The following is a 17,474-nucleotide window of genomic DNA, read 5'->3' on the forward strand; positions in this document are numbered from 1 at the left end:
CAGTGAGGATTATCTTGCGCTGTTTAGCCGCGTAATTCGAGGAAGCAAAGAATAAGCTTTTAGAAGGTGGTTGGTGTAGGGTTGCGGATTAGTGTAAGTTTTATTATGTAAAGTTGTTTATATTATATTATATTATATTATATTATATTATATTATATTATATTATATTATATTATATTATAGTTATGTATTTTATAGTTGGGCCTAGTATACTTCTTTTCGAAGTTATACTAGCGGGTTAAGTTTTGAGATTAAGAATTATTGAAGAGAGTTTTTAAAAGAAAGTAAAAATTTATCTATGGAATTTGGATTTCTTGTTTCTAAAACTGTAACCTTAAAAGATTTTGGATTAATTTGGGGTCATAGATGCTAAATATCTTCTACTGGCATTTATTTATTGATGTAATAGGTTATTTTGGATTGAGATTTCATAGTAACGACCAAATCCCTTGACCCCGGATTTGGGGGCGTTACAGATACTGTCGATGGAGTATTCACTTTATATGGTATACTCAGCACTCTCCCATATATGAAATACTTAACTAACAGTGAAATATTTTATACAAATTGGGATATACAACTGAGAGTTACAGTGGAGTATTCAATCGATTAAAATTGACCACTTTTTCAGAATGACTATTTTGGTTTTTTTTCAAAAATAGGCTATTTTTGTCATTTTTTCTTCATTTTTCTTGTCATGTGCTCTGTTCTACCGACTTTCTGCCCCCCTTTTTAACAAATAAATAAAATATCAATTTTTAAATTCATAAAATTAAATTTAAAAATTAATATGATGTTGCCACTCTGAAAAGTATTTTAATTATAAAAATTAATATAAATTTGGTTCATTTTGTATTGTATACAACTGCAAAATGAAATAAGAATTAGAAATGACGTATTAGTGTTAACTGATGTTGCGAGTTTGTGTAATGTTGTTTATTTCCATGTTGACTGGATATGAGTATGAACTTCATATAGTTTCATTCAACTGTCAAAATTTAGACAACGCTCTTAAACATACAACTACTGCGTCAAAGACTGGGAACAAACGACAGATCATCTCCCAGGAAACTTAATACATAGTGGGAAACCAAACACGAGCAACAGTTTTATACAAAGTCAATAAGCACTAGATCCGTCAATTTTTAACACGACAAAAAAATACGATATAAAAAATTTAGTATTTGTGTTTGCATTTTGATTACACGACAAGAAAAAATACACGACACGAGAAGATACACGACAGGGACATTGTATCAATTTTGTGTTTACCCTATGTACACGACACGACACGAGATACACGGAATAAATACATTTTTAATTAAATATTAATATTTATTATAAATATTAATATTTAAATTGAATTAAATTAATGTAAATATAAATATGTGAAATTATAGGGTGAAAACCAAAATACTAACCATTTGGGAATAAATGCCTAAAAGGTTCCGCCAAAAATATCCACACAATACGCATTTAGAAGATGCGTATCCACATTTTCAAAATTTAAAAAGGACATGCATGCTAGACATGCGTGTTCACTTTTGGATTTTATAGAATACTTATTACAAGAATGCATATTCTTTTATAACCCAAAGTTGAACACGCATGTACAACATGCGTGTTCTTTATAAAAATTTTAAAGGATAAATACACATGTCTCTAATGCTTATTCTGTGGGTATTTTGGACGGAACATACCGTCGATCAGCATTTTGGGTAGTTGGAGCTGAAAAGTAGTGTATTTTGGACATTCTTTCTTATAATGAATACTTTAAACATAATGCATAGTTTTATAATGTTGTAACTATAAATGATTTAAATTTATATATTTCATATAATTTTGATTTTGAATTTCAGAGTTGAGTGTTGGCAGCTCCCCCTGAATAGATGAGGGAGCTTCAAAAAATGTGCTATGTGTGTGTGTCATCCTTATTCCTTCTTTCATACACTTGAATCTGTTCAATTGTTGGTGCAAACTCTTTACAGGGTGCACTAGGGAGAGTGCTCTTTTCAATAGAGACATCATATTGAGAGGATGCCCCTAGAGTATATTTTATGCCCTCTTTTGCAACTACATCCTTTTGAGAGGATGCAGAGGTAGCTTGAGTGGTTAACTCAATTTGCTTTGCCTTATTTGGTTTCTTGACCAAGGTTAACTCTGGTTTTGTTTGATCCTCACCACTCTCATTTATCAAAGTCAAAGATGACTGTTTTCTCTTCTTTTTACTCACTTCACCCTTTTAGGAGAATGAAATGGTTGGTTTCCTAATTTCTACTGGTAAAGAAGAAAGGGTCTCAGTTTGGGAAAACCCCTACCAATTGTTCAAAAATAAGAAGCCAACACTAACTTTCTTCATGTCTTTGAATAAATACTTTAAACATAATGCATAGTTTTATAATGTTATAAGTATAAATGATTTAAATGTATATATTTCATATAATTTTGTGTATATTTTACCTAAGAATTCAATATTTATACTTATTAATTTAATTAATTATATTAATATTAATATTCAACTTTACACAAAACACGACACAAGAACGACCCCAAACAGAGGTACACAAACAGGAAAGTACACGAATTGAAAATGAGTCAGAGTTTGAATTTTGAGTACACGACACGAACGAATTGACAGGGCAAATAAGCATGATACCTCTGAATACTAGAAAATAGACAGGATACTAAAGGCTTGGGGACTAGAAATAGACAACACACTAATCCAATAAAGCTGTCAAAAGTTCAAGCAATCCTTGAAAGTCAAAGTAGATCATCTCCGAGGAAACCAACAGCAAGCTTTGTCCCTAAAGTTCCAAAAGCTTTCTCAATCTCTGTCATCTTCTGCATACGAAGACTTTTGGCCTCATCAACACGAGCCTGCAGATCTTGTATTTTACTATTAGTATCGTTAATACAACAGTCGATTGCATGAAGCTCGGGAATCAGGGGCTTTGAGAACCGGAGCTGTTCTATATAGTTCAGGCGGTTCACCACCCAACTTACATTGAATCCCTGATTCTGCAAGTATGCACATACATCCTTGTACGCAATTATTATCTCAGAATCAACCTCAGTCATCGATACTTTCGAAAAGTCGTTCAGTGAGGTGCACAACATGTTCAAATTCATCGTACACAATTTCTTGTTTTTTGCGCCGAAGTGCTCAAAGGTTTCCGGGTACTTGAGCATAATATTATCAAGTAGGCATACGAACTCGGAGTTTACCTCATGGCCCCGCCACATTCCAAAATCTTTATTCTTTCTAGAAGAGCTGCCTGGATCGTTGCTTGTCCCTTCAACTAAGGATTCATATTGTCTAACACTGTTAGCATCTACTAGAGAATTCCCCACCGCATAATGTTTTTGCACCACCACGTCCGTAGTGTCAAAGCACACATTTTTATTTGTATATTGACAATCAACCAGCTCCTTGGTTGCAGTTGCCAATGACTCTCCTACCAACTCATTTGCAGCTGTTACGGAAACTGCTGCTGTGTGAGGAATCATGTTATCCTGAAAAAAAACAGATAACTTCAGTTATATATATAAGAAAATTGTATCATTATATACACATATATTTAGTTTTAAGAAAATGCTTGGACATGAGATTATAAAAGCCACAATATAATTTGGCAAGTGTCATGGCTTCAATACTTGATATGGCCTCAAATTTCTTGGCTAACTTAGCACAGCTAATCTGCCAGGCTACCCCTCTCTCTCAACTCTGCTTATAATGTGTTTTAATTTCACATCCACTCAGATGTGTGGATGTACCTGTGTGCTCGCACGTGTGAAACATGCGGATACCAGTACATCCCCATATCTAAGTATCATGTTTCATCAAGCATTAGAAAGTAAATTATACAAGATACATCAATTGGAGCACAGTTAGACCAGACCTATAGCTTGAATTTAAATGCGTCCTTGATCTAGATCAAAAGAGTTGGATTACAATGGATTCTAGCAATTCAAATATTTTAATATTACAGACCCTGACTAGCTAATTGTCACTGAATCCTGAAGGGATATCATTATCCAAAATTAGGATCTATATTGTTCACCCATACCCACCTTGGGTTACTCATTCCCATTTCTCCATGTTGCCTTTGCTTCAATTACATTGAACGGGCACTCAGCTTCCCACATTATACAAATACAGGCATAGAAACCACGACTTTTGGGATACAATCATATTTCAAGATTTAATATTTACTCGCAAATCGCAATGATGTTAGGGTTTGTGTATACACGAGTGTAACAACATGTAAACATTAGGTGAAAAATCATCTTTCCCGGTGCATGTGTGCGCATGTAAAAGAAATTGTATACAAAGTTTGAAGATATATATTCCAAGAGAGCAAATTTTGTTGATAGCATATGTAGGTGTTTTAAGATTTCGGACATAAACTAGTGTAGATAATGCTATTACTAGTATCTTTACATTGTTTGCTCATTACTCCCGCATTTAACTCTGCCTATATTAAGTGAAACCTTACATCTCATCAAATTGGAAGCTAACACTCATACCACGGAAAAGACTATCGACAAGCTTGATACTACTTCGCTTTCAAGAAAGTTTATAAAAAATGTATCTACACATTAATAAAAAAAACGACAAATCCTTTTCTAGAGATTCGTTATCAATACAAAAGAAGTTCCACCATACACATTGCCCTTGCTCCCATCACAAACCACAATACCCCAATTTAGAGGAGGTAAAGAGATATAGCTAATAAATAATAATTGTTAATGCTCCATGCATTGCATCTCCTAAAAAAATTAAGACAAAAAATGTGTTGAATTACGGAGAAGGACGACAAATTCATTAAATACCTGAGACAATGTAGAGACAATGGTGGCTCTTGGAGAGCCGCCAAGTAAGTAGCTTCTAAGAGCACTAGACATAGTCGATTCTTTATATCCTCGTGGTAGCTTCACACATTTTAAGTTACGGAATGGAGAGGGAAAACTTGCAAGGTAGTTGGGAATCCCAAAAAGTGCCTATGAAATAATCAAACAAGATTGAGAGAAAACACAAAAACTAAATCAAAGGTATTGTAATTTGTTGAGCATTTTAGTTTCACCAAAAAATATAATAACAAACCAATTGCTTCTGCATTTATTTTCTATAGTATCTGATTTTGCAGGAAACAAGAACACCTCAAGAAGTTTAGGAGAAGTGACATAATTACTTTCGTTTAAGATAACTCATAAGTTGCGACAACTGCCCAACAGATAAGTCTGGAAGGAGGAATGAGAATAATTGCATTTGGAAGGAGCAGCAAGAACAGCTGCATCCTTAAAATTCGATCAAGTTAGGTGTATCAACTTGACAGACATACTTGAAGGGAAAGTGTGTATATATAACCCTACGCTAAGCTTAAAACTGACAAATGCACGGTTCAGTAAACAATTAAATTTGATGAATATATAATAGGCATGCTCAGAAACTAAATTTTACCAAGGTCACATATTACACAATCAAGATGAATACTCTATTTAGTGAGAGAAGAATATAAAAGCATTCCTGAAATTATAATAAATTTTCTATATTAATTTACCTCCATGCTGTCCAAGTCAAAAGATATATTCTTGGCATTACCAAGTCCTAAAAGCATATGTGCAAATCGCAGATTAGAAGTTTCCCTGTCTTCAAAACTCAAGTTCTGAAACCGACCTTGTAACTTCATGTATACATTCTCCAACTCAGGAGCTTCAAAAGTGATTGAAAAGACGCCAACAGAAGTGAAACTGCGGAGTTTTGGCGCCAAAACCACAATGTTAAAACGAGGAAATTGAAAAACGTTCCTGGTCCTGAGACTTAGATTCACCAATTGAGGGAAAGATAGTAGAAGATCCTGTTGTGCGCTCTCTCCTACAACTGCTGTGAGATTTTGTAGATTATCAAGTGAAGAGAGTACATGCCCTACATTACTGGGAAGACATTCAATCAGATCTAGAGTCAATAAAGCCGGGAAGTTCCAAACTCTCTCGGGAAATTTACAATCAAACAGGCGGAGAGATGTTAATTTAGGCAAACTGAAAGAAAAAGAATGAGATAAATCCCACTTTTCAAGATTCAGAGTTGTCAAGGCAGGCAAGCATGTCAACAAAGAATCTAATGATATATGATCGTCATCTTCATCTTTATAATACTCATATTTATTGTCCAACAAATGAAGAGTTGTTAAAACAGGTAAATCCCAAGGACAAGAATATAAATCTCCTTCAAGATCCAGTCGCAACGTAAGTATCTTTAAGGATTTGGAGGTGAATGTGGACAACTTAAAAGGTCGATGCCAGTATAATAATTCAAGACTTAAGCATTCCACATTATGTGTGATGGCATACTCAACAAACTTTTCAACTAAACATCCGTCACGTTGATTCTGGAGAACACAATCATGAGAGGAAACACACATTTTCAATTCAGAAACACTAGCTGGATGGCACCGATTAGACAAAACATGGTTAATAAACATGTAAGTTCTGTAAGGTGACCATTCTTCGTACTCACCAAAATTGAGAAAAGGAAGAGTAGGCCAGATAAACCTCCATCGTTTCGAGAGAATGCTGCTTTGAACAGCTACTTTAGCATCCACGAACGAGAGAATCTTGTGGATGAGTTCATCAGGCAATCTGCTGATTGCGTCTTCAGAACATTCAGCTCCACTTCTAATTTTCTTTTTCCCCATTGTATACTATATACACTGTACTAATTGTACTATATTCTGAACACGGTCGGATAGTTTAAGTAGTCAAGAGTCGTCCCAGGTGATTGGCTTCTTTGTTTCTTTTGGTTTGCTGTGTAAATAGTTAAAACCCTAATTCTCGTTTTCCCCCAATTCTCTTTTGTTTGCTGTGCCTGTGTATACCACTATACTCTTTGGGACTTTATTCAATTGAGATTTTAAGGATTTTTATAGATTTTGTAAATAATGGCTATTCAATTTGGATTTTAAATAATCTTTTAAAATCTGAAGGTATTTAACTAGGATTGAAAAAAGTCTTTTAAAATTTGAGTGTATTCAATTTAGATTTTAAAAAGTCAATCAAAATTTGGTTGGTATTCAAAAGTCCATGGATTTTCTTTTATTTAAAAAAGTTGTGGATTTTAATGGATTTGCTAGTACATTTTTAATATCTTGAAATCTCTTTCAAAATACATGAGATTTTGATAGATTTTTAAAAAACTCCACAAAATCTGCAAGACTCTACAAGATTTTGGATCAACTCCATCAAAATCCATGAAAAATTAAAATCAACGAAAATCTTTTAAAATTCATAGATTATTAACAATTCTTTAAAATGAATACACCCCGTTCTTTTATAAGTATCCGTTTTTTAATTTTTTTGTACATAAATTATCAATTTTTTAAAATAATTGCAAAAATAGGTCAATTTCGGAACTATTTGCAACCACGTTTGCAACTAATTAATTAAAATATTTAAAAAAAATGTTAAGTAAATTTTAACCATACTTATAGCATAATTTGCAACCCAGATTGCAACTCGAGAAACAACCTAAATAGTTTCACATTTAAAATTAAATGCAAGTCATTATTCAATATCTTATTTTTACAAATATTTTTAAGATAAAATAGTCATTTTGCAATTTTTTCAAAAGTTGATAAATTTGCAAATAATTTTACAAAAAGCTGTATTTTCAATCAATTCCCACTTTTAAATTCAGTTGTACTTACTTCTGTTTAGTATTTATATAAAAATAAAAAATTCAAAATGCATATTTTAAATAATTTTAAATATATAAGTCAGTGTATAAAAACTCTTAAACTAGTTTATGGAAACAATAGGACAGATCGTAAATAAAGATTTAATTTAAAAATGAATTAGAAACATAATTAGAATAATAGTTAAATACACCCTCAACTTAATAACTGAAGACTCAAGATAGGCAGTAGAATTATCCTAAATCAGTTTAAATTAAAATAAGTCAAACATATAAAAATTAGAATTTAATATGGGACACATTATATAAAAATTATTAAATTTATGTCTAATGGCAGTTTATAATTTTTTTGGCATATTAATAATTTTTGCGACACAGTTTCAAATTTTAGTGAATTATATAATTATATATAAAACATTCACAGAATGCAAATATCGAAAACAAAGATAAAAGGAAAACATAATTAATGTTACAAACATAGAAAATATAACGAGGAATGCTGCATGTAACAAAGGGATCACAAAAATGTTTGAAATGACTCGTTGTTTTGTTTTGTGAAATCTTCTGCCTTTTTTTTTCCCGGAAACGAGAGATGATTTCATTTAGACATCGTTTCATTTATAAAAAAATATGACCAATAACATGGTGACAAGTAATCAGTTAGAAACATCTTTGAGAATATTTGGAAAATTGCACCGTTTTTTTATAAAGGAAACAGGGGGGGCGGGGGGGTGTTACAGTACTACATTAGCAGGATTAAGTTAAGGTACATGTATAACTGAATTCTTGATCCGTTCACAGTAAAACTCTAACATTTAACTGCTTCATCAATTACAACTTCCTGCAGTGAGAGGTTTAAGCAATTACTTATACTATATACTTCCTGCCAGTAGGCTTCTCTTCAATAAAGCAGGCATCCATGTAGAACAGTGACTGTGCCTATATATCTATTTTTGGCATCGACAAGAATAAAAGATATTACAGCCCCTTAGACAACACTCTTAAACATACAACAACTACTCTGTGAAAGATTGGGAACAAACGGTAGATACTTCTCCAAGGAAACCAACAACAAAGTTTAATACAAAGTTGGAAACCAAACACGAGCAACAGTTCAATACAAAGCTCAGCTCATTAGCATGATACCTCTAAATACTAAAGACTTCGAGACTAGAAAATGAAATTCGTAGGCACAATTGAATTACAGGTAAAGTACGACTGTTCACAAATGGAACAGTCTCTATTGCAAATGAGACAGACTGAATCTAAATGAGACAGACCCTATTTAACAACAGAATGTAAATTGCAGAAACTGAAACGTGCAATGCTGGAAATAAAATAATGCAAGAACACCAAGAGTTTTTCACTTGGTTCGGCCCTTATACCTATTCTATGGCCTATATCCAAGTCCCCATGTCAACTAGTATAGAGAATGTATTATATCCACTTAAAACAAAGTACTTACAAACTTTCCTTGATTACAAACTTGGCCCACTTGAAAGAAATCTTTCCCTAGCACACAGCTACCTAGCACGCAGCTACTTGGCCTTGATCTTGTAATCAACCTCCCACAACCCGGGACAAGTGATACAATACACCTTTCGAGTACAAAGAATAGAATGTGAAAGATTACAATTCGACTATATCTCTTAATTAACTGGATAAGCAATGTATGTAATCAAGAGAGTTTTTTTTTCTCAGAAAAGAGTAAGATTGAAAGTGCAGAGAGTTGTGTTGTATCTGGAAAACACCAAGTCGGTTATATATAGAAAACGTGTAACGAATAGATTGTATTTCAAACTCTTTTGAAGATAATAAAAGATAAGATTAGGTTTGAAATATTTGAATGAGTACAAACCAGTCATCCGTTAGTATGTTTCTTGAAAGAGATAGACCTGATAAGGATTGGTTATTGAAATAGATTAGGTTTATCCAAAATAAAGTTTGTTTTGAAAAGATAAGTCAAAGGTTATCCAGTTAACTAAGTTAACATTAAACAAAAGTCTCATACTTATCTAACTAACTAACAATCTGACTTGCTGTAGACTTCTTCAATGCATCATCAGAATTTAAAAGGCAATAAAGCAAGTGGAGTAAGATCATGTACCATGGGCTTAAGAGAGGTACCGACAAAGTTTTCACCAAGAATCACTTTGAGCTGTTCTTCATACTGCAGTCCCGGAATCTCCATGAAAGCTGCATGCGTGGTATATGGACAGACACCGGAACAAGCGACGCCACAAACTCGAGACAACAGATTAGCATTGAAAATATTCGGAACACCTTGAACCTCAGAATAAATCATATTCTCCTTCATCATTGTGAAATTAGAATAAAATTCCCGGATCAGAGAAGGGTAAGTAACATTTTCTTTGGAGACAAAAGAGATTCACAACCCAGAGCAGAAAATAAATCAACAACCCCAACTTGTTGAAGCAAATCAAGATCACAAAGTCATTCTTTAAGAATGGGTTTTGACACGGTTTTAGGCTGAGAAGATTTCTCGGGTGACATTGGAGTAGAGGTGTCGGGATTAGTTAATTGGCGTTTCAAACTAGAAGAGGATGGGTTAGGGTTTTCAGAGTGTTTAGATTTAGAACGGGTGTTATGAGTCGACATGGTGAAGAAGACGAAGAGAGATTTGAAAAGGGAAAAAGAAAAAGAATTGAAGGTTAAATAGAGAAGAGAGGAATATGAAGAGATAGAAGTGTGATAGAAGTGGAGAGGTGGAATGTATCTCGAAAAACGAGGAGACATGCACAGAGATTGAGAAGAAACAGACTGAGTAGTCAAATCAAATTGAAAGACTTGAATGATAATGCATGCAACTCGGTTCAGTTCCAAAGTCCAAGAGTCCCATCAAATAAATTCTTATAAATTATATATTTATAGACTGAAACACGCAAACTAAATTAAACCAAACATGGCAATTAATTCGCAAAAATCCATCAATAAATCCTATAGACAAATCAACATTTATATTTGGCAAATAATTAAACACTCAATTATGCAATTTTAGTCACAAAGATGAATTATGCAAATAATTGACATAAATAAACTAAATAGTATGCATGCACAGATGTAAAAATATGATAACTTAATGAGAGATAGTGCACATACCAAGTTCACGTCTCATAAGACAAAATCGGTCTTCACCTAAAGGTTTGGTGAAAATATCTGTTCTTTGCTTATCAGTTGAGATATAAATTAACTCAATATTACCTTTTGGGAGCAACCCAGACTCTCACTCAAAACACTCTTCTCTCTCAATCCTAAGAGTGACTGTACAACCACTAAATCTTCTGCACTTGAAATAATTGAAGTTTGAAGTTCTGCAGAGATACTCGACGGATGAGTGATATCCATCGAGTAAGTGGTTTTTCTATCCGACGGATAACTGCTGTTAGGCTTATCCGTCGGGATACAATCACTACTGGACGGATGAGCAATATCCGTCGAGAGAGTAGAAATGAATGAGCTGGGAATAGAAACTATTGTTGACTCTGTGCTGATTGAAGATATTTTAGGCATAGATTACACAACAGTTCCTGAAAGAATTGGCAAGTGAGCCAACAAATCATCTAAAAGATGATGCTCACTTGCACTAGATTTTGGCTTCCCCAACAGAGTTAAAGAAGGGGAATCAGGAATTGATGTGTTTATCATATCCACATCCAGAGAATTTGTTGGTGAGTTTGGTGTTAGAGGTGCTTCTATAACTAGAGATTTTGGCTGTGACTCCACATTTAAAAGGCAATAAAGCAAGTGGAGTAAGATCATGTACCATGGGCTTAAGAGAGGTACCGACAAAGTTTTCACCAAGAATCACTTTCAGCTGTTCTTCATACTGCAGTCCCGGAATCTCCATGAAAGCTGCATGCGTGGTATATGGATAGACACCGGAACAAGCGACGCCACAAACTCGAGACAACAGATTAGCATTGAAAATAATCGGAACACCTTGAACCTCAGAATAAATCATATTCTCCTTCATCATTGTGAAATTAGAATAAAATTCCCGGATCAGAGAAGGGTAAGTAACATTTTCTTTGGAGACAAAAGAGATTCACAACCCAGAGCAGAAAATAAATCAACAACCCCAACTTGTTGAAGCAAATCAAGATCACAAAGTCATTCTTTAAGAATGGGTTTTGACACGGTTTTAGGCTGAGAAGATTTCTCGGGTGACATTGGAGTAGAGATGTCGGGATTAGTTAATTGGCGTTTCAAACTAGAAGAGGATGGGTTAGGGTTTTCAGAGTGTTTAGATTTAGAACGGGTGTTATGAGTCGACATGGTGAAGAAGACGAAGAGAGATTTGAAAAGGGAAAAAGAAAAAGAATTGAAGGTTAAATAGAGAAGAGAGGAATATGAAGAGATAGAAGTGTGATAGAAGTAGAGAGGTGGAGTGTATCTCGAAAAACGAGGAGACATGCACAGAGATTGAGAAGAAACAGACTGAGTAGTCAAATCAAATTGAAAGACTTGAATGATAATGCATGCAACTCGGTTCAGTTCCAAAGTCCAAGAGTCCCATCAAATAAATTCTTATAAATTATATATTTATAGACTGAAACACGCAAACTAAATTAAACCAAACATGGCAATTAATTCGTAAAATCCCATCAATAAATCCTATAGACAAATCAGCATTTATATTTGGCAAATAATTAAACACTCAATTATGCAATTTCAGTCACAAAGATGAATTATGCAAATAATTGACATAAATAAACTAAATAGTATGCATGCACAGATGTAAAAATTTGATAACTTAATGAGAGATAGTGCACATACCAAGTTCACGTCTCATAAGACAAAATCGGTCTTCACCTAAAGGTTTGGTGAAAATATCTGTTCTTTGCTTATCAGTTGAGATATAAATTAACTCAATATTACCTTTTGGGAGCAACCCAGACTCTCACTCAAAACACTCTTCTCTCTCAATCCTAAGAGTGACTGTACAACCACTAAATCTTCTGCACTTGAAATAATTGAAGTTTGAAGTTGTGCAGAGATACTCGACGGATGAGTGATATCCATCGAGTAAGTGGTTTTGCTATCCGACGGATAACTGCTGTTAGGCTTATCCGTCGGGATACAATCACTACTGGACGGATGAGCAATATCCGTCGAGAGAGTAGAAATGAATGAGCTGGGAATAGAAACTATTGTTGACTCTGTGCTGATTGAAGATATTTTAGGCATAGATTACACAACAGTTCCTGAAAGAATTGGCAAGTGAGCCAACAAATCATCTAAAAGATGATGCTCACTTGCACTAGATTTTGGCTTCCCCAACAGAGTTAAAGAAGGGGAATCAGGAATTGATGTGTTTATCATATCCACATCCAGAGAATTTGTTGGTGAGTTTGGTGTTAGAGGTGCTTCTATAACTAGAGATTTTGGCTGTGACTCCACATTTAAAAGGCAATAAAGCAAGTGGAGTAAGATCATGTACCATGGGCTTAAGAGAGGTACCGACAAAGTTTTCACCAAGAATCACTTTCAGCTGTTCTTCATACTGCAGTCCCGGAATCTCCATGAAAGCTGCATGCGTGGTATATGGACAGACACCGGAACAAGCGACGCCACAAACTCGAGACAACAGATTAGCATTGAAAATAATCAGAACACCTTGAACCTCAGAATAAATCATATTCTCCTTCATCATTGTGAAATTAGAATAAAATTCCCGGATCAGAGAAGGGTAAGTAACATTTTCTTTGGAGACAAAAGAGATTCACAACCCAGAGCAGAAAATAAATCAACAACCCCAACTTGTTGAAGCAAATCAAGATCACAAAGTCATTCTTTAAGAATGGGTTTTGACACGGTTTTAGGCTGAGAAGATTTCTCGGGTGACATTGGAGTAGAGATGTCGGGATTAGTTAATTGGCGTTTCAAACTAGAAGAGGATGGGTTAGGGTTTTCAGAGTGTTTAGATTTAGAACGGGTGTTATGAGTCGACATGGTGAAGAAGACGAAGAGAGATTTGAAAAGGGAAAAAGAAAAAGAATTGAAGGTTAAATAGAGAAGAGAGGAATATGAAGAGATAGAAGTGTGATAGAAGTGGAGAGGTGGAGTGTATCTCGAAAAACGAGGAGACATGCACAGAGATTGAGAAGAAACAGACTGAGTAGTCAAATCAAATTGAAAGACTTGAATGATAATGCATGCAACTCGGTTCAGTTCCAAAGTCCAAGAGTCCCATCAAATAAATTCTTATAAATTATATATTTATAGACTGAAACACGCAAACTAAATTAAACCAAACATGGCAATTAATTCGCAAAAATCCATCAATAAATCCTATAGACAAATCAGCATTTATATTTGGCAAATAATTAAACACTCAATTATGCAATTTTAGTCACAAAGATGAATTATGCAAATAATTGACATAAATAAACTAAATAGTATGCATGCACAGATGTAAAAATATGATAACTTAATGAGAGATAGTGCACATACCAAGTTCACGTCTCATAAGACAAAATCGGTCTTCACCTAAAGGTTTGGTGAAAATATCTGTTCTTTGCTTATCAGTTGAGATATAAATTAACTCAATATTACCTTTTGAGACATTATCTCGCAGAAAATGGTGACGAACATCAATATGCTTAGTACGAGAATGCATAACAGGATTTTTAGAAATGTTAATAGCAGAGGTATTATCACAATAAATTGGAATATTTGTATAGAAAATACCAAAATCTTGTAATGTTTGTTGCATCCAGAGAATTTGAGCACAGCAACTACCAGTTGCAATGTATTCTCCTTCAGCAGTAGAAAGAGCTACAGATGTTTGCTTTTTACTGTGCCATGCAACCAAACAATCACCTAAATATTCACACGCACCACTTGTACTTTTTCTATCAACCTGTGACCCTGCATAGTCAGCATCTGAAAAACCAATTAACTTAAAAGAAGTAGAACTGGGATAAAATATTCCAAGATCTTTAGTTCCCTTAAGATACTTGAAAATCCGTTTAACTGCATTCAGATGAGATTCTTTAGGTTGAGATTGAAAACGAGCACAGAGACAAACACTATACATAATATCAGGATGAGAAGCAGTTAAATATAATAACGAGCCAATCATACCTCGATATTTAGTAATGTCTACAGGTGTACCTTGTTCATCCTTAGTGAGCTTGACAGATGTACTCATCGGAGTAGCTTTAGCAGAAATACATTCTAACGCAAATCTCTTAAGCAAATCATTAACATACTTATTTTGATGTATGAAAATACCTGCAGCAGATTGGTTAATTTGCAAGCCTAAAAAATATTACAATTCACCCATTAAACTCATATCAAATTCTTTATGCATTCAGTTAGAAAACCACTTACACAAAGATTCATCAGTAGACCCAAACACAATATCATCTACATAAACTTGTACTAATAGAAAATGATTATGTTTATGAAAAATAAAGAGGGTTGGATCGAGTGTACCACGAGTGAAACCATTCTTTAGCAAGAACTGACTGAGACGCTCATACCAACTTCGAGGGGACTGTCTCAATCCATAGACAGACTTTTTGAGCTTGTAGACATAGTGTGGATATTTTTCATGAATAAAACCTGGGGGCTGCTTTAAGTAAACTTCTTCCTTGAGATAGCCATTCAAAAATGCGCTTTTAACATCCATTTGGTAAAGCTTGAATCCTTTGTGAGCTGCAAATGCCATTGGAATCCGAATAGCTTCGAGACGAGCTACCGGGGCATATATCTCGTCAAAATCAATTACTTCTTGTTGGTTGTATCCCTGAGCCACTAAACGAGCTTTATTCCGAATGATGTTACCATCTTCATCCTTCTTGTTCTTGAAAACCCAACGAGTACCAATGACTTTGGCATTAGAAGGAGGAGAGACAAGTTCCCAGACTTGACAACGTTCGAACAGGTTCAATTCTTCTTGCATGGCAACTGACCAACATTCATTTGCAATAGCTTCTTGAGCATTTTTTGGTTCAAATTCAGCAACAAAGGCACAAAATGCACATAAGTTATGAAGTCTGCTTCACATAGAGATTCCTTGATCCAAATCTGTAAGAAGATTATCTGGTGGATGATTCTTAACTGTTTTGGAAGACTTTGGCAGTTGGATAGTACTCATTTCCTCTTCATTAGAATTATCTGCTTGATAAGGAATATGAGTTGTCTCTTTTGATTGAGACTGAGACTTGGAATGAGACTGTCTCATTTCTTCCTGAGTAGAATTTCCTTGCTGAAAGTGAAAGAGTCATTTGACCATTGATCGGGAGTCTGAGGAGAGTCTTGAGAATTTCCCGAAGAGGTAGATGAATCAGGAGTTCTTGGACAATCTGATTTTTCCTGAGAATCTTAACCCTTTTGAGATTGAGACTGTCTCATTTGAGAATGAGACGACTGATCAGCAACATCTTCTTCAATTTGAGATATCTTCAAGGCAGATTCATTGAATGCAATGTTGATAGATTCTTCAACTTTGTGCTTGATAGAATTATAAACTCTATAAGCCTTGCTTGTAGTAGAGTATCCCAAGAAAATTCCTTCCGAAGACTTAGCATCAAATTTTCCTCGAATGTTCTGTGTATCTAAGATAAAACATTTTGAACCAAATACTCGAAAATAACTGATGTTAGGCGTTTTATTCTTAAGCAATTCATAAGGAGTTTTAAGCAAAATAGGACGAATAAGCACTCTATTTAACATATAACAGGAAGTGTTTACCGCTTCTGCCCAGAATTTACGTGGCAGATTACTTTCATGAAGTAAAGTACGAGCAGTTTCCTGTAGAGTTCTATTCTTGCGTTCCACAACTCCGTTTTGTTGTGGAGTACATGGGGAAGAGAATTCATGAGTTATGCCTCTAGATTTGTAGAAGGTTACGAAATCTTTCTCAAATTCTCCTCCATGATCACTACGAATAGTCTTGAGCTTTAAAGAATACTTAGTCTCAAGGTTAGTAATAAGATCTTTGAATTCACTAAAAGCTTCATCTTTAGTACGCAAGAATAACACCCAAGTAAAGCGAGAGTAATCATCTACTATAACGAAGCATAATTCTTACCTCCCAAACTTACATATCTTTCTGGACCAAAGAGATCTAGATGTAACAACTGCAAAGGAACAGAAGTTGATACTTTATTTTTAACAGTAAAGGAAGTTTTCACCTGTTTTCCAAGCTGGCAAGCTGAACATGGTTCTGACTTCTTGTATTTTAGCTTTGGTAAACCTCGAACTAACTCATGTGAAGATATCTTTCGAAGTAGATCCATATGAACGTGACCAAGACGTCTATGCCACAGATTCTGTTGTTCTTGAATAGTAGCTAGACAGATTTCTTCTTACTGCTCATCAAAATCTAACACAAAGATGTTTCCCTTTCTTTTGGCTACTAGAGCAAACTCGTTAGCTTTATTACCAATATAACAAACATCTTTATCAAACTTAACACTATGACCAGCATCAGTTAACTGACTTACACTAATAAGATTATACTTTAGACCATCAACTAAACGAACATTATTAATAGCAAACTTGTCGTTACCTATGGTACCTTTACCTACAATACGTACGGTATTGGAATCTCCAAGAGTAACTAAGCCTCCCTCTTTAGCGATTAATGAGAGAAACTTTAATTTATCTCCAATCATGTGACGAGAGCAACCGCTATCAATAATCCACTTTTTTTGAGGAACATGGACTTTAAAGCATACCTGCAAAAGATCCTTTATCTCTTTGGTACCCACATAACTTTGGGTCCTTGAATGTTAGTATCATAAATCTTATA

General features: G+C 34.5%; 1 protein-coding gene across 4 annotated transcripts; it reads right to left on the reverse strand.

Moving 5' to 3' along the window:
• Nucleotides 1–2,474: 2,474 nt before the first annotated feature.
• Nucleotides 2,475–6,877, reverse strand: LOC141686684 (F-box/LRR-repeat protein At3g03360-like). Of its 4 annotated transcripts, none has more exons than XM_074491735.1 (4): nucleotides 6,518–6,877; nucleotides 5,562–5,926; nucleotides 4,834–5,001; nucleotides 2,475–3,513 (listed from the first exon to the last, which is right to left on the reverse strand). In XM_074491735.1, exons 1-4 carry the CDS (start codon nucleotides 6,693–6,695, stop codon nucleotides 2,761–2,763), a joined length of 1,464 nt encoding a protein of 487 aa, XP_074347836.1. In that variant the 5' UTR covers nucleotides 6,696–6,877; the 3' UTR covers nucleotides 2,475–2,760. The 4 variants fall into 4 exon arrangements, with proteins under 4 accessions (XP_074347836.1, XP_074347837.1, XP_074347834.1 ...); XM_074491736.1 differs by having other exon boundaries at nucleotides 5,562–5,934; nucleotides 6,518–6,691; XM_074491733.1 differs by having other exon boundaries at nucleotides 5,562–6,877.
• Nucleotides 6,878–17,474: the final 10,597 nt, after the last annotated feature.

The sequence above is a fragment of the Apium graveolens genome, chromosome 9 (genome assembly GCF_009905375.1).
Source record: "Apium graveolens cultivar Ventura chromosome 9, ASM990537v1, whole genome shotgun sequence".
NCBI classification, from domain to species: domain Eukaryota; kingdom Viridiplantae; phylum Streptophyta; class Magnoliopsida; order Apiales; family Apiaceae; genus Apium; species Apium graveolens.